Source organism: Terrapene carolina, unplaced genomic scaffold (assembly GCF_002925995.2).
Source record: "Terrapene carolina triunguis isolate 2854851 unplaced genomic scaffold, T_m_triunguis-2.0 Scaffold212, whole genome shotgun sequence".
NCBI classification, from domain to species: Eukaryota; Metazoa; Chordata; order Testudines; family Emydidae; genus Terrapene; species Terrapene triunguis.
The window spans coordinates 3092243-3113879 of record NW_020664563.1 but is presented as its reverse complement, the minus strand read 5'-3'; the positions used below and the strand labels follow the sequence as shown (position 1 = coordinate 3113879).

Below are 21637 nucleotides of genomic sequence, written 5' to 3'. Positions count from 1 at the left end.
GGGGGGGGGGGGGGGGGTTGCTCTGTGACTTTGTGGCGGGGGAGGGCAGTTACAGATCTTATGCAGCGGTCCTTATCCTGGATCACAGATCCACGCAGCAGGGGATCTGTAACCCTAACCCCCCTGCCAGAAAGTCACATAGCCGACACATACACACAGTCCCCCCCAGGACTGCTGGCAGGCTCCATTGAAATAACCAGTCCACCAGTGCGGAGCCTGTCATTCCGGGAGTTTAGAAGCATCATTTGCATCAGAACACTGAACCCGCCCCCCACCACAGTCTGCGTCCCCGGTTTAAAATATTCCCGCGAAAACAGCAATACAGACAACGGTGTTCATTAACAAAATCGAAATGATTTTATTTTTTGGGAAGGGGAAGGGGGTGAAGGGGGTATGTAACTGGAGAGGATAGTCAAAATGAACTGGGTAAAGAAACTGGGGCAGGTTCAGCTTTTCTGTCCACAAACTGAAAAGTCACTGGTTGCCCTGCTCACTCAGGAACCTAGCTTTCAAAGCCTCCCGGATGCACAGGGCGTCCCGCTGTGATCTTCTAATCGCCCGGCTGTCTGGCTGGGCGTAATCAGCAGCCAGGCTATTTGCCTCTAGCTCCCACCCCGACATAAAGGTCTCCCCCTTGCTCTCACACAGATTGTGGAGCACACAGCAAGCTGCAATAACGATGGGGATATTGGTTTCACTGAGATCACAGCGAGTGAGTAAGCTTCTCCATCTCCCTTTGAGACGGCCAAAAGCACACTCCACTACCATTCTGCACTTGCTCAGCCGGTAGTTGAACAGTTCTTTTTCTGTGTCCAGGGCGCCAGTATAGGGCTTCATGAGCCAGGGCATTAGCGGGTAGGCTGGGTCCCCGAGGATGACTGTAGGCATCTCCACATCCCCAAGAGTTATTTTGTGGTCTGGGAAGTAAATGCCTTCCTGCAGCCGTCTAAACAGACCAGAGTTCCTGAACACGCGAGCGTCATGAACCTTGCCCGGCCATCCGACGTAGATGTTTGTAAACCGTCCCCGATGGTCCACCAGTGCTTGCAGCACCATTGAAAAGTAGCCCTTTCTATTGATGTACTGGCTGGCCTGGTGGTCCGGTCCCAGGATAGGGATGTGAGTCCCATCGATAGCCCCACCGCAGTTTGGGAATCCCATCGCGGCAAAGCCATCTATGATGACCTGCGCGTTTCCCAGGGTCACTACCTTTGGGAGCAGTACCTTCACGATTGCCTTGGCTACTTGCATGACAACAACCCCCACGGTAGATTTGCCCACACCAAAGTGGTTCGCGACTGACCGGTAGCTGTCCGGCGTTGCAAGCTTCCAGAGGGCTATGGCCACTCGCTTCTCAACTGTGAGGGCTGCTCTCATCCTGGTATTCTGGCGCTTCAGGGCAGGGGACAGCAACTCACAAAGTTCGAGGAAAGTCCCCTTCCGCATGCGAAAGTTTCGCAGCCACTGGGATTCATCCCAGACCTGAAGCACTATACGGTCCCACCAGTCCGTGCTTGTTTCCCGGGCCCAGAATCGCCGTTCCACGATATCCACATGACCCATTGCCACCGTGATGTCCTGGGCGCTGGGGCTCGTGGTTTCTGACAGCTCTGTGCTACTCTCCGACTTCAGGCCATCACGGCGGTGTCGTAGCCTCCTCGCCTGATTACTCTTCATCTGCCTCAGGGAAAGGTGTATGATAAGCTGCGAGGTGTTGAGAACGGCCAGAAGTGCAGCGATGGTCGCAGCGTGATCCATGATCGCAGTGCTGTGGCGTCCGCGCTGTCACTGACCAGAAAAGTGCGCGAACTGATTTCCCGCCGGCGCTTTCATGGAGGGAGGGAGGGCGTTAGTGACGGACGGATGACGACAAATTTTTTTTACCCAGAAGGCATTGGCGGCTCGACCCAGAATTCCGATGGGCAGCGGGGACTGCGGGAACTGTGGGATAGCTGCCCACAGTGCACCGCTTCCAATATCGACGCTCACCCCGTTAGTGTGGACTCACAAAGTCGAATTACTGTCCTTAGTGTGTCCTTAGTGTGGACACACACGTTCGACTTTGCAATATCGATTCCACATATTCGATTTAAGTAAAATCGAATTACCCTCGTAGTGTAGACATACCCCTGGTCTCCTCCTCCAACAGACACTACACAGCCTCCTTCAAACTTGCCTGGTTAGTTTAAATACTGAATTTAGGAGCCTTAAATGAGCACCCAGAACAGCGCTCTAATGTTAAAAGCATCCTCTGGCCACTTCTCTAGTCTTGCTGAGTGATAGGGATGGGGAAGTGGAGATTGGCTTTAGTATCTAGAGCACTGTTCAACTTCTTCTAAATTCCAGAGAGTTGATTTGGGAGTTACTTTAAGGCTCCCATTTCAGCAATTAAACTAATTATCTGTTAACTTTGATAAGAAATTGTGAAGTCAGTTTTGTTTCTTTGAATATTTTTATTTATAAAAGATAAGCTTCTGTGTGTCTATTGTCTGAATACTCATTAAATATTTGTCTGCTTTTGTTCTAGGTACAGTACTTAACAATTAAAATATTCTGTAATAATAAATATCCCCAAAAAATCCCCAAACTGTGTGCATGCAGCACAACCAAAATGTAGCCACTAAAGGGAGAGGAAATTTTGCTATGGAATCCTAGTGAAAAAAACACTTTTTATGAAGAGTACCATAGGATCTTTAATGTTCACACAGAATAGGACCATGGTTTTTAACGTCTCATCTGAAAGCAAATGCTTCAGTGGTGTGACAGATTTCAATGTGGCTCTTAAACTGGAAAACAGGGCCATTCTCCTTTTGATGTAACTATCTTCAGGAGTGTTGTGCTACTTCTTGCTATTACAGAGTCAAAGCTATGAATCCATAGTTAGGGCTGAGAAAAAGCAACTCATTTTAAACCCCTGTTTTCAGTTGCTTGTAACTTTCTCAACATCTTTTCCTTTGGCATGCCATGCTTGATCTCTGCCTCAGCCAAAAGGTTAGATTTAAATTATGTGCATGTTCTTGATAGTTTTGTTTTAAGTCCTCAATGGCTTGGCCAGTTTAGGAACTGCATTTATTGAATACTGATGAAATTGGCAAAGTTGTAACTTCTGGGTAGCCTGTGGGTGTTGCATGACTTCTTGAAGATGGCTTCTAATATAGAGCAGCCTAGAAATTATCCAGAATCAGTGGAAAACATAGTTTTAGAAAAGGATGCAAAACAGCCTTCTAGCACCTATTTTAAGATTATATTGCAGTGTATATTACAGCACAGGTTAAACATCCTTGTTGAATTCAGCAGTATATTTACAATGCTTTATATAAGTAGCAATCTTCTGTTAGACTTGGGGCCAAATTCAGAAGTGATATATGTGGCAATTTGTTTTCAGACCTCTTTTCACTCATTCAGATTCCTTTGCATATCAGTAGAGTAGGCTTAAGTCAGTATAAGGCAGTTTGAATGTAAGGGTTTCTGTTAATATAAGAGGGGTGCGCCTTACATTATCTCTGAATTTTGCCCTTTGTGTTTGGGTTTATAGTCTCCATGTATCTACTAATAAAAATAACACACTGCTGTTTTACAACAGAATCTCATCCATGTCCTCCGAAACCAGACCCTGTAAAGAGCTTGTCCAGTTCTCTTAACAATCTGATTCCTGCCAAGTTTACACCTGTCATAAACAATGGATCCCCAACTATCTTGGGAAAAAGAAGCTATGAGCAACACAATGGGATGGATGGTAAATATTTTCTATTACATGTACATTGTCATCTGTCGGGTGTTTCTTGTGTCGTCAAGCAAAGTGCTCCTGTTAATTACTTCCATTTCAGTATTTTGTAAAGAGTATTGCCAGATGGAGAGCATCAGTCCTTATTCCAGGGGAGATTGCTTTTTTTATTTTAGGGGCCTTAATAGTTTTCAACAAGAAATGTTTTGGTTTATTTTTCTCTTCTGGCAAAGGCTGATTTGATTTTGCTTGTGCAGGCATGGATGTGTACGGTCTGAGTAGTACATTGATACAGAGCTGCTAGGCTAGTGGAACTCTGTCTACTTTGACCATGTCTTGATGTCAGGCTGGTCTCAGCCTGGCAAACATGAGAGAATAAGACAAACCTCTTTTTTTTTTTTTTTTTTTTTTTTTTTTTATTACTATTACTACCATGGGAATTACTACAGAAAATTTCCCAAATGTTTTTTCCTCTTTCATTAAGAATTTACTGTTTCTTCCCTGGTTGGCCCTCTCATTGAGAGTCCTCCTCTCACTGTTGATGGGTCTCACCCCTTCCTTCAGCCCAGTAAACAGCATGGGTAAAGGCAGCATGTGCTTGCAGCAGGAGATGGAGGTACGATTCTCCTGGCATGGAGTCCAGGGCTCTGTCTTGAAGAGCTAGCCATCAGCTGAGAACGGCAAAGCAGGGAAAGTGCCACTGGCTCCTCAGTCAAGAATGAGATGGCCTATTCAAATGGCCTTAACAGGAATAGGAAGGTGGGGAATGGCTCAATTAAAAGAAGGAGCATCTGCAGCGTGGCACTTAACAGTGATTGTGACAGGGTGAGGAGAAAAACGTAGTAGCTTCCAACTTTCCCAGAGGTGAGCAAAACTGACTGTCATGCCTTCAAAGATCTCCTTTGGGAGTGAGACCAGATTCTCTCCCATTCTGCTCCAACCCCATAAATTTACTGTGCTGTATTAAAGCTATCTTGCCATTGCATTTCAATACAGCCACACCGGGGTTTTTCCCCTTCACATTTATTCTTAGATTAAATTAGCATTTATATTGAATGCAAATTACACAAGCAGCAATGGACATCTTGCTGTTTGTGTTTAATATTTAGCTTTTAAAAAAATGCTACTGTTCAGATTGCTGATATGATGTTTTTTCTCTTTTCTGTTCACTCGTGCTCTGTCAGGCAACGTGAAGAAGCGCCTATTGATGCCTAGCAGGGGTAAGACCTCAAAGCTGCGCTCAGCTTATGCTAGGAGACTGTGATTTTTAGTTTCATCTGTTGGCTTCTCTAGTTTGCTTGTCTGCTTTGTGGCTACTAATGCTGTGTGTAAATTTTGTGTTGGTGTCTAAATGTTCTTTGGATAACCTCTGTATCCATGGTCTATGCACTGCTAATTATTTTTCAGCCTTTTTCACGTGTGGGGCTAGTAATGGTACAACCATAGTTGTTGCATGGAAGTGGTAATGAAATGAAATATTCACTTTATGCTACTAAAATCCCCAAATTATCCAACATTGTTCTAGCAGTTTTGTAAAAGCTATTGAAAGTTTAGGAATGTAACGATAGCTTGGGTGGGTTTTTGATTTCACTATTTAACCTTAGGAAATGTAGGCTTCAAATATTCTATATGAATTTAAATATCAAACACATACAGATCAAAAAAGAAGCAAAATCTAGTAGGATATACTCTGCCTTTTAGTCATGACCCTTCATAATGTCAGCGACACTGCTAGCTGTTTGATTAGCCAGCGCTGCTGTGCATATCCATCTTTAGCAAGCAAGCACCTGTAATTATAATACTTTGCTCGTACATAGCACTTTTAATTCATAGATCTCCAAGTGCTTTACAAGGTTAGTAAGAATTATTCTTCTTCCAGTGCTGGTCCTATGCATATTCCACTCTGCATATGCATGTGCTCCATGCACCTGGAGTCAGAATTCTTGCAAGCAGCAACCATTTATCTTCACGTGCGCCCTTTTCCGCCTTGTGTTTCCAACTGAAGGCATAAAAGGGTGAAACGGACCGGCTGCCTCTCCAATTCCTTCTTACTGCTGCATGGCCTGGGATGGCAAAAAAAACTTCAGGGCCAGACTTCAAAGAGAAACTGCTGAGCTTCAGTTCATTTGCAAATTTGACACAATCAGCTCAGGATTAAACAAAGTCTGTGAATGGCTAGCCAACTACAAAAGCAGTTTCTCCACCCTTGGTGTTCACACCTCAACTGCTAGAAGAGGGCCTCATCCTCCCTGATTGAACTAACCTTGTTATCTCTAGACTGATTCTTGCCTGCATATTTATACCTGCCTCTGGAAATTTCCACTACATTCATCTGACGAAGTGGGTATTCACCCACGAAAGCTTATGCTCCAATACATCTGTTAGTCTGTAAGGTGCCACAGGACTCTTCGTCGCTTTTTACAGATCCAGACTAACATGGCTACCCCTCTGATAGAAACATAAGAGTAAGTCTGCTTCAAAGATGTCAAACACAGCTCTGCCTAAATCGAGCAGGTCTGCTCATTCAACCCCTAAGGACTTGGGATGTACTAAATCTCAGGGCCATGACCCTAAACCCCTAAAGCCAGAGTTGTATCAGTACTTGGCCCCGTACCAGTGACACCAATTCAGCTGCTACCATGCAAGTCAAAAAGTCAGGATCCATCGGTTCAACCACCCTCCGTACCATTGGTTCTGTCTCTCACATGGAGCCTCCCTTCTCTGACCCTATCAATGTGAGCAGATTGGACCCTACGCATTCTAGAGAGGTCAGAGACTTGTACTACATCGGAGGATAACTTTGCTCTTCCTGAGCCTCAGTTTCCCCCAACATCAGAACCTTCTCTCACTAGGGAGATTGTGACTCCACTAGAGGGTGTTACCAATGACAGAAGCCTATATCCTCTTCCATCTACTGGCTGTGCCTTTCCTCCTTTGGAACCGTCGTTACCACCATTGGATCTGGACCCATTTTTCTCTTCCTTAGGAGAATCTGAACCACTAGAGGAGCCATCATCTTATCCTTCAAGAAATGTTATTCGGAGCTTCCTGGTACCAACCTCCACCTCAACATTCACCTTGGCAGCATTGGTACCTGATGCCTTGGGGACCCCCACAACCTCCTCCTGACCCAGCTTACTGTCCATACTGGGGAACATGGGACCCATATGCCAGATATAAAGAGCCCATGTGTTTTGCCAGGGAATCACTTCACCATTCTCCTCTGAGGGAACCGTGAGAGTTTCCTCCTTATCCCACAAAAGAGAAGGACTGTGAACCAGTTCTCCATTACTGATAAGCTTGCCTTCTTCATTCCTGATGAAGCAGTCACCCGGCATCTCCATCCTCTCTGGACGACCATAAACAATTACAAGATTTATTGTGCAGGGTGACAGAGGAACTACAGAGCTCCCTAGATGAGATCCAGGACTCTCAAAACAAACACCTGGATATCTTGCAAATGACCGGGTCCAGTCAACTAGCTATTCACAGACTTTGTAGACAAACTACCTCAGCAAGACAGCTTGCTTCCATGCTCTTATTGAAGAGGGTAAGCTGAGGGCAGAACTGTAGAGCCCAGTGTGGATACTAAATTTGTATCCGCATCCAATCCAAAAAAATGGTCTGCAGATATTTGTGGATTTGCAGGGCTCTGCAGAACTGCACTTCAATCAGCAGTTAATGCAGCAGAGACAGCTTCTAGATTGATGGAATAGCCATTGTGATGCCCTGAGAGTCATGACTATATGCTTCGGGATTTCTCAGGGAGATCCATAACACCATGGAGGACTTGCCCTTCAATGGAGCTCACCTTTTCACTGAAAAGATAGATAAGTCCTTATGTACTTTAAAGTACTCCAGGGCCACCCTCACTCCTTGGGAATATATACACCTGCCCCAAAAAGGAAGTATCACAAGTAATCTTACAAACCTAGACTGGCGAGTTGACAGTTTTATCACTCCTGATAAGAGACAAAGGATATAGAAGTCTAATTTCCCTGAACCTTCTATGTCTACAGCACCATCTCAACCCCCTCCCCCAGCTAAAAGATATTTTTGATAGGAGTTAGATAGCTGCAAACCATTAATGAAACCACTTCGATCCCATCCCCTCATATCCTTCAGAGGTCATTTAGCACCGTTTTCACAACTGGAATTCTATAACAGACAAGTGGGTATTAGATATCCAATCTGGCTATGCAATTGAGTTTACTTCCCTATGTCTCCAAAACCGCTATCCCTCTTCAGGGACTATTTTTATTAGGGGATTCTCAGGCAGAAAGTGGAATCCCTCCTCCATCCAGGAGCAATAGAGTGGGTGGTACTTCAGTACCAGGAAATGTACCTCCTAGACCCCTAAAAGGAGGGAAGCTGGAGACCTATCTTCAATCTCCACAATCTCAACCACTTCACGTGAAATTCTAGCCTGCGAATAGTCACTCTGACATCATAATCCCTTCCCTGGAAAAGGATATTTGGTTTACAGCTCTCGATATGAAAAATGCCTACTTTCACTTGAATGTTCACCCTGCCCACAAGTGTTTTCTCAGATTCATGGTGGGCACTGACCACTTCCAGCATAGGGTGCTCCCATTCAACCGTGCCACTGTCCCCCATGTCTTTACCAAGGTCTCTCTGGTAGTAGCAGCTCATTTCAGATGGAACAGTTTCACCATCTTCTCCTATCTCAATGACTGGCTTCTTGTTGCTATGACGTGTCAAGAAGCCTATGAGTTGACCTCATTAATGCTTCAGCCACTTTTTTAGGAGTCTGTCTGAACCTGGAAAAATCTATCCTTGCTCCAATGCAGACTATAGACTTCATGGGGACCACTTCTAGATGCACTCACAGTGAGAGATTATCTACCAAGGGACAGGTTTTACACTATGAGCAACTTGATAGACCAGGTTATGCGCAAACCTCAAGCTCCAGTGAGAACTTTTCTTTCCCTCCTGCGGCACATGGCTTCATGCACTTACATTACCCCATTTGCCAGAATCCACCTATGTTTCCTTCAGATGTGGCTCCACACAGTGTATTCACCAACCAAATGCAGCATAATTACCATGGTAACAATTCCTTCGAGTAACATGGTGGAAGATCCTCATCAGGTATGTGTGGGCATCCCCTTCCTACCTTCCTTACCAGACAAGATGATCATTTCAGGCATCTCTCTCTTAGGCTGGGGAGCCCACGTGGACAGTCATATGGCACAGGGCACTTGGAAACCAGGATGCACACCAACCTTCTGGAACTTTGAGCAGTCAGAGAAGCTTCAAAGGTTTTTCTGCAATTTATCCAGTCCCACCATGTCCTCATAATGTCAGACATGACAACCACCTCTTACATCAATAAGCAGGGAAAGGTGAGATCCACCTCCCTGTGTAGAAGCAGTCACCTTAGGGAATTGGTGTGTCAGGAATCGAATCATCCTGTCAGCAGCTTACCTTCCAGGAACTCGGAATGTGTTGGTGGACACCCTCAGTAGGCCTTTTGTGGTCAATCATGAGTGGCGATTGCATAATTCAGTGGTTAACAGAATCTTCGCTCAATGGGGGACCCCCACCTCAGATCTGTTCTCTTCCCAAACAAACAGGGAATGTAACATCTACTGTTCCAGAGGCGTTCTGGGTCTACATTTTCGAGGAAATGTTCTCCTTCCCTTGGTCAGGACATTCCCCCAAACGAAAAGGGAATGAAACATCTACTGTTCCAGAGGAGCTCTGGGTCTACATTTTCGAGGAAATGCTCTCCTTCCCCTGGTCGGGACATCTTACCTATGTCTTTACTCCCTTACTACTCCTGCCTCAAGTCTTAAGGAAGATTTGACAGGACAGGGTACATATCATCCTCATCAACTAGTATTGGCCCAGACAGTTCTGGTTCCCAAATCTCCTTCTAATGTCAAGTCGCCCTCTGATTAGCTTCCAGCCCTTTCCCAATCTTTTGACCCATGAGAAGGGCAGGATCAAGCATTCTAGCCCTGAAACGCTCCATCTCATGGCTTGGTTTTCAGATGGACATCACTATTAGAACATTCCTGCTGTGAATCCTTACAAATCAGCCTTAACAGCAGAAAAGATTCCACTGGGAAATGCTGTTTCACCAAGTGGAAGCATTTTCCCATCGGGACACAGCAGAAACACATATCTCCTGAGTCAGCAGATATTCCAAAATAAGGGGAATGTCTTCTTTCCCTCAGTTCTATGAGAGTCCCCATGGTAGCAATCGGTGCGTGCCATCCACCATCAGATGGTTATTCAATAACCCATTGACTGGCAGATTCTTGAAGGGCCTAATTAGAACCTTCTCACTAGTAGAGTATCCTACTCCTCAATGGGGCTTAAATCTTGTACTTTTGGCACTCTCAAAGCCTTCCTTCAAACCATAAGGTGAGACATCAAAGGAGTAGGTATAAATGAAAGTTGCATTCGTTGTGGCCATCGCCACAGCCAGAAGGGTAGGTGAGCTGGGAGCTCTAATGGCAGATTTGCCATACACTGTATTCTGAAAGGACAAAATTTAATTGCATTTATATTGGATATTCCCCCTCCCCCAAAGGAGGAGAGGAAACTTAATTTCCCCCAGCTCACTTTCTACCCGCAAAAGACGAAACCAATCAGAAAATCACCTAGAGCAGGGGTGAGCAAACTTTTTGGGCCGAGGGCCACATCTGGGTGGGGAAATTGTATGCAGGGCCGGGACAGGGGGTTGGGGTGTGGGAGGGAGTGCAGTGTGCAGGAAGGGGCTCAGGGCAAGGGATTGGGGCAGAGGAGGGGTGCAGGGTGTATGGGGGGCTCAGGGAAGGGGGTTGGGGTGTAGGAGGGGTGTGGAGTGCAGGAGGCGGCTCAGGGCAGGGGTGCAGACTGCGGGAGGGGGCTCACGGCAGGGGGTTGGGGTGCGGCAGGGGGTTGGGGTGCAGGAGAGGTGCGGGGCGTACGAGGGGGCTCAGGGCAGGGGGTTGGGGTGCAGGGGGGGTGCGAGGTGCAGGCAGGGGGCTTAGGGAAGGGAGTTGGGGGGCGGGGTGCAGGAGGGGTTTGGGCTCCGGCCCAGCACCGCTTATCTAAAGTGGCTCCGGGGGTGGCAGCGGCGCGCACTGGGGCCAGGGCAGGCTCCCAGCCTGCCTGCTGTGTCCCCGGCCCCGCGCCGCTCCAGGAAGCGCTGCGGCCCCGGGAGGCAGAGGGCTCAGTGTGCATTGCCCTTGCCGCGCCTCTAGGTATCTTCCCCCAAAGCTCCCATTGGCCGCGGTTCCGTGTTCCCCGCCAGTGGGAGCTGCGGGGGGCAGGGCCTGCAGGCAAGGGCAATGCACGGAGCCCTCTGCCCCCCCACCTGGGGGCTGCAGGGACATGATGCCAGGCTCTTCTGAGAGCGGCGCAGGGCCCACCGCACCATGGGGGGCAATCCCGGGGGCCGGATCCAAAGCCTTGAGGGGCTGTAGTTTGCCTACCCCAGACCTAGAGGGGTCTCTATATCAGAACTAATCCAAGGTCAAGCTATCCCAGAGATTCTCTACATGAATCTTGGGCTGTATCCTGCTCTCTTAACAGTTGCATCTTCCTCCCATTCATGGGGTGAGGGCTCATTCTGCAAGACTGCAAGCAACTTCAGTAGCATCACTTCAGGAAGTGGCGTTACTTGATGTTTGCAGGGCAACTACATGGCGTTCCAGCCACACATTTGCAAGGCATTATGGTCTAGTGCAGAATATCTCCACTGATGCATCCATTGGGACAGCAGTCCTCCAGACGGCTCTGCAGTCTGCATCTTTGCACCCTCCTCCTACGCAAGTACTGCTGGTCAGTCATCCACACTGGAATACACAAAGGGACCAGCACTTGAAGGAGAGGAAGTTACTTACCTTATACCACAATGAAGTTCTTTGTGATGTGTGGTCCATATCTGTGTTCCACAACCCACCCTCCTTCCTCTCTGCTTTGGATCTTTACTGGATTCACAATAGAGCAGGAACTGGAGAGGTAATCAGTCCATTTGGCTCTTTATGCTCTCGGTTGGAAACATGAGGAGGGCAAGGATTCATGCATGGACCAGCAGATACTGCTTGCAAGAATTCGCTGGTTCTGGGTGTGTGGAGCACATGCAAATCCACAATGGAATACTTTCAGATCTATGGTACCTGTAAGAACCTTCAGTTACTATAAGGTAAGTAACTTCTTGTCACAATTTTGCAAATGGAGAAACTGAGCCAAATTGGTCTTAAGTGATGTGCCTACACACCAAGAAAACGTAAGAGCTGGGAATAGAACCCAGGTATCCTGACTCCCAGTCTGTTGTCCCTGCCATGACACCACATTGCTCATGTAGACAACAACATGTTCTACTGTGCATGTACAGAACAGGATTTTCAAAGGATCTTGACTTTATTAAATAAAAACATTTTTCCTACTAAGCAAAAGTTCTAAAGACTGTCTGTGCCAGGTCTCAAGTTTCACACTTCCATTTCTTACTGAAGCTGTTTTTAAAAAAGCATGGGAAGATTCTCATTTCCGCCCTGGTCATAGCAGGTGGAAAATGTCATGCCCCCCCCCCCCCCCCCCCCGCATTAAAGATTGAGAAAAAACTCATCTCCTTTGGTGAGAAACCAACCATGGAGAGTTTTTTTTGTTTTGGAATAATCTGAAAAACTATATTTCGTAAGAGTGACTGGCATCTGCTGTAGACAGTGCAGTGAAACCAGCCTATTAATGCAAGTTTAGGTTATGTTCAACACAAATCAGGCAATGCAAAAGTGAAGGTTTGCACAATAAATATTAACTCAGCCACACTGCACATCCCTTGAATATTAAGGTTACGTTAGCAGCCTAGTTCATAATTGAAAATATAAACATGCAGTGTGGGTACATTAGAGTTAGCATAAGAAGAATCTATTTTCTGATTCTTAACTGTGCACTAACGTAGCCGTCAATGTCATTTTTAATGTTCTTGGTTTTGAGGGTGAATTTAAATAAAGTAATAAAGAAAACTCTCCCCAGTCACCCATTAAGTCTCCTCCTCCTCCTGGGCCTCCTCACTCTCCATGCCAGAACTAAGGGATGTCCAGGGGAGCTCCAGCGTGCTGAGTAGCTTGCTGACTTTCTACAGCTCCTGTTGATAAGATGGTTGTGGTCATGATTTCCACTCCCTGCTAAACAGCTGATCATCAGTGAGGGAACTGCGGAGTCACTCAGCAGCTGAAAAACTTCAGAAACCCTGACCAAGGTTGTCTGGCCTCAGGGTGGGAAGTGGAAGAAGAGAGAATCAATTCCTCCTCCTATAAGGTGCGGCCTCTGATAATGTTTTGCTATTAGAGGTGGAGAGTCCCTGAGGTAGGGTTCCAAAGTGTCCCCTTTTTGGTTTGAAGATTTTTACTATGTGTATTTCAATGACACTTAAAATCTCCCTTTTGCAAATTGCCCCAGCAGCGAAGTCCCTGGTCAGGCTGGACCAAAAGAGTGTTTTGTGGTTCTTTCTTCCCCCATTGTGATGTCCACTGGGCTGTGTTGAGATTAGATGCTATTAAAATTTTAGCAGATGTGCACCTTGCATGCCCACAAGCCATCATTTAATTTCGTATCGTTTTTTTATCTGCAGCTTCTAAGTAGCTCAGTGGTTCGCTCCTGGAACCTGCCTGCACCCTTTCTGCATTCAGTTAGCTTATATATCTTGTGGTCTAGTTAAAAGTAGTTTAGAGTTGTTGATTTAGACTTAGTTTTCATAGGACAAATATTTTGGAGACTTTCCAATTTATAAATTTTGATTTTCTGATTTTTAGGACAATGGACGCCTCAACCCCAGTAAGAAAACAGGGTCTAAACAATGTGGACCAGATCTGCTTGGCATAGGAGAGTGAGGGCTGGTGGCATCATGGAGCCAACCATGGTTCCCTGATTCTGTGAGCTGGTCCCAGTGTAATTTAGAGCAGCCGGGGACTGGGATAGGCCCAAAGTTAAAAAAGGAATCACTTTTACACTGAGGCCACTCCCAAAAAGAAAACATTGGAAAAGGTTTTAGGAAAGTGAAGATAGGGTTACTGCAAATCCTGTATTATCAGAAACAGACAGGCAGGATATCCCTTGTAAATAAAGAGACATACTGGAACTGTGAACATCTTACTATTGGCAGTCCCTTTTTTCTAATGGTCCATTATATAGATTGCTAGGCTGGTTCAGACTTTTATGTCTTGGGTCTGTGCTAGAAAGAGGCACAGAAAGAAACAGATGGCATTTTCAGATGCTGTAACAACAGTACTGCAGGAGTAGTGGGGCTAACATAACTAATACTTGCTTCCAAATTACCTGTTACGTTGGTCTCTGGGTTAGTGCTTTTCAGTGGGATATGTACTTAGAGCCACCTACATTCATATTAGTGAAATCACCTATCTCTCCCCATCTAACATACTCTTTAAGGGGCCATTTGTGAAATGTATTTCCAGCCACTGTGGACAGGCAAAGCTGCTTCAGTTGGCCCCTGGAAATGAATTTGCTCTCCCTGGAGGATGGTGATATAAATAATGTCAATCAATATGGGTTTAGGGAAAATCAAACTAACTTGATTTTTTTTTTATGAGATTACAGGTTTGGTTGTTAAAGGTAACGGTGTAGATGTAATGTACTTAGAGTTCTATAAGGCATTTGACTTCGTACCACATGACTAAGGCTAAGAATGCGGAGGTCATGCAAGTCATGGATTCTGCGACTTCCAGAAACCTCTGTGACATTTTCCGCTTCAGCCTTAGAGCTGAATTTATTTAGCTTAACAAAGAAAAGTTTTTATGGGGTGACTTGATTAGTCTATAAGTACCTTTGTGAGGAACAAATATTTGACACACATCTTTTCAGTCCAGCGGAGAACTGATATAACACCAGTCAGGGCCCTCCCTAGGGGTGTGCAGGCCTGAGATAGCCCAGGCCCCGCCCCCACCCCACCCCTTTCCCTAACCCTCACCCCATGCCCCACCCCCACTCCACTCCTTCCCCCAAGCACCTGGCCCGCCTCTTCCCTCAAGCCCCTGCCCCCATCCAACCCCTTCCCACAAGTCCCCGCCCCGCCTCTTTCCGGCTTCTGCCCCCTCTCCCGAGAGACACCAGGAGCCAGTGGAGCGGGGCGGGCTGGGGCCGGATCGCTCGCTGCTACCAGCGCCAGGCCCCCCGCGACCCCGTATCCTGAAGCGTGGGACCCTCCAAAGCGCGGAGCCTGGGGTGGTTGCCCCATTCCGTCTTATGGATGGGATGGCTCTGACACCAGTGGCTGGAAGATGAATCTAGACAAATTCAGACTGGAAATATGGTATAACAGTGAGAGTAATTAATCACTGGAACAATTTACCAAGTGTCATGGTGGCTTCTCCATCACTAGCCATTTTAAAATCAAGATGGGATGTTTTTCTAAAAGATCTGCTCTAGGAATTATTGTGGGGAAGTTCTCTGGCCTGTGTTATGCAGGAGTTCAGACTAATTGATCACAATGATCCTTCTGGCCTTGGAATCTATAAACCTGACAGGGGGCAGCACCAAGGTGCCTTTGCTGAGATTCTGTGTTAAGGCTCTTTGGTAGTGGACCTGTGTGTCCAGGTTCCGGGGGAATAGTTTCTCAGCTGACTGCATTAGACTATCAGCTGGACAGGTGTGCATGTGGCCAGGAAGTAATGCCACAGGTAGTCCTTTAATACAGTTAGGATGAAAGAGAGGATATCTTGTGGGAATTGAGACCAGGATTTTCAAACATGGGTGCCTGAAGTCAGGCACTTAAAATCATTATACAGGCACATACATAAGTGACTTGATTTTCAGAGGTTCTAACACCTTTCACTCCCTTTTACTTCATTTGGAATTGAGGCTGTTCATAGAATCATAGAATATCAGGGTTGGAAGGGACCTCAGGAGGTCATCTAGTCCAACCCCCTGCTCAAAGCATGACCAATTTCCAACTAAATCTGAAAATCAGGGTACATATTTAGGTGCCTAAAATATGGATTTAAATGCCTTACTTTAGGCATCCTGATTAGAAGATTTTTGGCCTCAGATTTCTCCAGCCTTTAATGTGGGGGGTCAGGGGTCAGAAATGTAGGACTCGCTTGCAGTTTCATAATTTGTAATACAGAAATGGAACATCCTAAAAGCAATCTGATGCTTCTTCACCAGGTAACACCTCTCTCAGAAAAATAAAGGTTTAGAATTTTGTCTGTTCCTTGTGGTATGGATTTTAGGTCTTTATAATTATAAATGATGTGCTCATTTAACTCTTCTGTTTATATTTTTATATTGTGAATGATGTGGACAAAAATGCTACTGCCTTGTTATAACACATAGCAACAAAATAACTGAGCCAAAATAATTCCAGCCATATGGAAAAAGTAACATGAAGTAGCTGGTTTTATCCCTTCATGTAAATTTGTATTAACCTCAACTAATAAATCCCTCATAGTATGAGGTGGTAATAGCACTTTGGATTTTTCAGAATCCTTTTGATACGTTTATTGAAGGCTTAGGTCTACATTTAATAATATGATTGGTGGTAGCAATATCATTTCCACATCAGCAAATCTAATGTTGGGTTTACTTGCAATTTAATTAAATTTATATTCTTTTACTTTTATCTCAGCTCTGCCCCTCAAACCTGATGGGATAATTTAACTCTAGACATTTAAGAATTAGAGAGTCAACCTTGTAATACTGAAATTTCACCTGAGTCTTTAAATGGGGAAAAAGATGCAGTCTAGCAATCTAGCCAGCATCTCTGTCTTAGTTACAGCCAAACTTTGTAAAGTTCAGAATATGGATTCACCTGGTTAAGCATCAAAAACTAGTTGCTACTCAAATTATAGGAAACCTTCTAGAAGCACTACAATGCAGTTCACTCCCCTTCCCCACACAACACTCCCACTCTTCACCCACAGGCCTTGGCTAACCTGTTCCACTGCCACCTTCAATACTCTTAGGGCTGGTCCACACTAACCCCCCACTTCGAACTAAGATACGCAACTTCAGCTACATTATTCACATAGCTGAAGTCGAACTATCTTAGTTCGAACTTACCGCGGGTCCACACGCGGCAGGCAGGCTCCCCTGTCGACTCCGCGTACTCCTCTCGCGGAGCAGGAGTACTGGCGTCAACGGCGAGCACTTCCGGGATCGATTTATCGCGTCTAGACAAGATGCGATAAATCGATCCCAGAAGATCGATTGCTTACCGCCGGACCCGGGGGTAAGTATAGACGTACCCTTAGCTTGTGGGAGAAGCTTAGTGGTTCTATTTCCAGGAGTGGTTTCTGGGAAACCTGTTCTCCCTCAGATCCTACTGGAGGCAACTTCTGAGCATAGGAGACCTTCCCAGCTCCCTGTTCGTTAGCACAGGGCCTGGAATCACTCTGCAGATCCCACTGTTTCCAGCATTTTAAAGTACTCGGAGTCTGAGATGCCCCAGGTTCACTAGGATATTTACAAATTTATTAACTTGTCATCTATTTTTTGCTTTTAGTAGCTTTTTTTAATGTTCTGGAATAAATAGCCTGCCAATATCTACTGCAAGTAAAACTCCCCACTGAGAAAGATGAAGGCCCCTTAACTACAGGCTGTTAGGGTACCTTAGACACATGTCCTGATCATTTTCCAGTGGGTCTACATGGAATTTGCTCTTTCTGATACCCCAAAAGATGGAGGCTTTATGCCCAGCTTGGATCTCCGAGACTTTAGTATTTCTGGGGGGGAATCCTACCTCCCTTACAGGAAGAAAACTGACTTTGGGCTCTCTACCTTGCAGATGTCTGCTTTGCAGATTTCTAATAACTGAACAATGTTAACAGTTCCCTAGATGGGGACTCCATCCCCCATGACCCCCAACTGTTTTTCAGAGTCACTGCTTCCTAGGATAATCAACTGAATGTGGGTTCCCAGTGCAGTGCTATGGCCAGAAGGGCTAATGTAATCCTGAGAGATATAAATGGGAATATTGAGTAGGAGTAAGAAGTTATATTTCCTCTGTATTTGGTACTGGTGTGACTAGTATTGGAATACTGTGTCCAGTTCTGGTGTCCACAATTCAAGAACAATGTTGAAAAATTGGAGAAAATTCAGAAAAAAGTTGTGATTTTAAAAATAGAAAACCATGTCTTAAAGTGAAGGACCCAAGAAGCTCAATCTGTTCGTTAAGCTAAAGAGAAGGTTAAAGGGGGGGGGAGGGGCTTGCTTAGTCTATAAGTACCTACATGGGGAACAGATATTTGATAATATAGGGGTGTTTGATCTGTCAAACAAAGGTATGACTAGATCCAATGGCTGGAAGTTGAAGCTAAACAAATCGAGACTAGAAATAAGGCACAGTGATAGTAATTAACCCTTGGAACAATTTACCAAGGGTTATATGGATTCTCCATCACAGGAAATCTTTCAATCGAGATTGGATGTTTTTCTAATGGATATGCCATAGTTCAACCTCAGCTGTGGGACTTGAAGCAGGAATTAATTCAGGGAAGTCCTGTGGCCTCTGTTATGCAGGAGGTCAGTGTAGATCTTAATCTTAGTCTGCAGAAGAGAAGAGTGAGGGGGGTGGGGATTTGATAGCCTTCAACTACCTGAAGGGGGGTTCCAAAGAGGATGGAGCTAGACTGGTCTCAGTGGTGGCAGATAACAGAACAAGGAGTAATGGTCTCAAGTTGCAGTGGGGGAAGTCTAGGTTGGATATTAGGAAACACTATTTCACTAGGAGGGTGGTGAAGCACTGGAATGGGTTACCTAAGGAGGTGGTGGAATCTCCATCCTTAAAGGTTTTTAAGGCCAAGCTTGACAAAGCCCTGGAAGGGATGATTTAGTTGGTGTTGGTCCTGCTTTGAGCAGGGGGTTGGACTAGATGACCTCCTGAGGTCTCTTCCAACCCTGTTCTTCTATGATTCTGTGATTAATGGTTCTTTCTGGCCCCCCAAAAATCTGTGAACTACATGTATTGCCTTTTGGGTTGGCTTTTGTGCAGCATATATCTTACAGAAAGATATGGCCATGTGCTTATCTGGATCAAAGAGAGAAGTTTGGAAGGGCAGTCAGCCACCATTGGGCTGCCAAAAACACAGTCATTCAAGATGAACTACCCAAAGTCTCAGTTTGTCCATCCAGAAACAATTTAAATAAACCAGAGCCCTGCTCACTGCCATTTCATTCCAAACCTTCCTGCTGCCGGACAGGAGCCTGGATGCAGTGGTCCTCCAAAGTTTGCAGATACCTTAGTGCAGATGTTGACCCTGATGGCCATAACAGCATTTGTGGTACATGATGGCATGCCTACATGAGAGAACCCTTAGTTGAAGCTGTCAGTGGTGTAAAACCACACAGAGAAGTAGAAAAAGATTCAGACCCCAAACAAAAGGAGGAAATGGCAGGTCTTGGAGACATAGCTATATGCCAAGAATTAATTATTAAACAGATCTGATTCTGGTCAAAGATCTGGGTTCAAAAATCCCTGCAACAGTGGCTTACAGCCATTGACCCTAAAATCTCTGCAGTGTCCATAATGGTGAATACAGTTGCTAGCAAGCAAAATAAGTGCATGGAAAGTGGTGGGGGACTGAATGAAGACTTCTTTCCTTGAAGATGAATGTCTGTGAGTTCACAAGAGATTGCAGCAACTGGAAAGAAAATCAGAAGAAATAGGGAAAAGGCATTCAGATGCACGAAGAGAAATGGAAGAAATCCCCTCCCCACAGTGAGGCCTCCAGAAGACAAAGGAGGAGAGCTCCCTATTCTTTTTGAAACTGGGAAGCTTGGCCTGATGTGTAGACACTGGAGGGCTGAATCTGGACTAGGCTCAGAGTGCTAGTAATGAGCAGCCTTGGGCAGCGATTATGCAGCTCGGTAATTCTGTAGATAAACTAAAAATCTTGGAAACCCCACAAATATGCAATACTGTGGAAAGATTGAAAGGTGAGATTTAATTAGGATGGAAAATTAGTTGGGGGAAGGGATCAGTTGGATGGAGGAGAATATTGAATACTGTGAAAAGCTTACATGATCAGTTAGATGTAATAATGGCTTGGTAAAAAGACTGTTCAGCTGCACAGAGCACAGTTTGAAATGAAGGTCAGGCAGATTCAAAAACATAAAGGAAGTCAGCATGCTGGGTTCCCATTCTCTCTCTTCTCCCCCCCCCCCCTAATGTTCTACTCAGTGGAGATTAGTGAGCTGCATTTGCACAGCAGGGCTGAGTCTGTGCAGGGGGGAATAGAAAGAAGCATTTTCATCCTCAGAAAAGAGCATGTTCTATTTGGCCAAGTAGAAATAAAGCAAACATTGAAGAGAGTAGAACATTGTTTCAGGGCAAATTTCCCCAGCCTTGAAAATAAACTACTCAGCAAGTCTTGGTAGTTAGATAGCAGTGGGATACAAGTGTTCTCTGATTCTGGATTCCACTGGCATTCTCTCTTACTGAAATGCGGTTCTGAACCATAGGAAATCTTTCAAAATGTAACTTCAGTATTACTGAGGAGATGGATTTAGTTGTGTCTATACATATGCTAACCAGACAGAGCCAGTGTAGCTATAGTTATTTAAAATCATCTAATTATTCTCAAATTAGTATGAGGAATAGAGTTTGTGGTTGCTCTTAAGAATATTGGTAGATCTCATTTATTCGTTCTAGATCTGGTTTTTGAATGTGCCCTGAAGACTATTGTGACCAAAGCAGAACTCCCATGAGAGGTGGAAAACTCTTACTCACTGAGGGATAGCTTGGGCTGTGCCCTTATGTAGCCATGCAGGGGCATAGGAGAAAGTAAGGGTCTAGCCACAATAGCAGCCTGTGTGCTCATGGGAGCACAAGGACTGCATCCCAGATGCTTCTCCTCAAGGAGCTACTGTGGGGAGAATGGGTGGAGCCATAGCTTCACCCGCTTGCACATGGGTTAGTGGAGCTGGCTGGCTTCATGAGGGCAAGTATTCTATACCTTCTAAAGGGATGTAGTGAATATTGCCACCAGCACAACTGGGGGGATCCAGGCAGCATTGTTCATGCTGCCTCCCAGTGCTTCATGCTGCCTCCCAGTGCTTCCTGCTGGGAGGTGAGCCTATGCACCACCCCTTGCTGTGAGTTGCATGCTAAAAGCACAGTCTATCCTTTAGAAGCCTCTTCTCTCCTCTGCACATCTGCACTTAGGAGATAAGCCACTTTGTGAGAAGCAAGTTGAACTGCATGTCCTCAAGGTACAATATTTATATTTCAGTAGTGCACAGAGGCCCTGATCAGATTTGTTGTGCTAGACTCTGTACAAAGTTAAGCATAAGCCTTGTCCTGGAGAGCTTAGTCTAAAAAGATCAGGGGCAATGGAGACAAGTATATCATTTTTATATTTATAGCAAATGGTGAGATATATAGATGAATTTTCCCACCTGCCCTCAGCCTAGCCATTGTACGCTGATTAGGTTTTTATTGGTAGTGTGGTAAAAGTAGGTCTGGAGAGAGACTGCCACCTTCTCCTCCAAATTTCAAGGATCTATTCAGGGAGGGCACTCCATGCATATAAGGGACAGCGTGGAGAAAGGCACAGAGAAGTTTGTTTAGAGTGACCAGATAGCAAGTGTGAAAAATTGGGAGGGGGAGTCTAGCTGACTATATAAAACAAAGCCTTTCATGACGGTCCCAATAACATTGGGATGTATACTTGCCCTAGATTTGTTTGAAGAGAATCATAGAATCATACGACTGGAAGGGACCTCAAGAGGTCATCTAGTCCAGTCCCCTCCACTCATGGCAAGACTAAGTATTCTTTAGACCAGGGGTAGGCAACCTTTCAGAAGTGGTGTGCTGAGTCTTCATTTATTCACTTTAATTTAAGGTTTCGCGTGCCGGTAATACATGTTAACGTTTTTTAGAAGGTCTCTCTCGAAGTTTGGGGGGTGTATGGAGGTGCAGGGCAGAAGGCTGGGTGTTGGGGG

At 45.4% G+C, this 21637-nt stretch overlaps 1 protein-coding gene across 2 annotated transcripts in view; it reads left to right on the top strand.

Moving 5' to 3' along the window:
* The window catches only part of LOC112107419 (metastasis-associated protein MTA1), a 160933-nt gene that overhangs the window by 118265 nt on the left and 21031 nt on the right, over positions 1–21637 (top strand). For both annotated transcript variants that reach the window (XM_026656152.1, XM_026656150.1), the window contains exons 16-17: positions 3584–3736; positions 4909–4944. In XM_026656152.1, coding sequence (XP_026511937.1) covers positions 3584–3736; positions 4909–4944 — 189 coding nt within the window. The remainder of the gene's footprint in view (positions 1–3583; positions 3737–4908; positions 4945–21637) is intronic.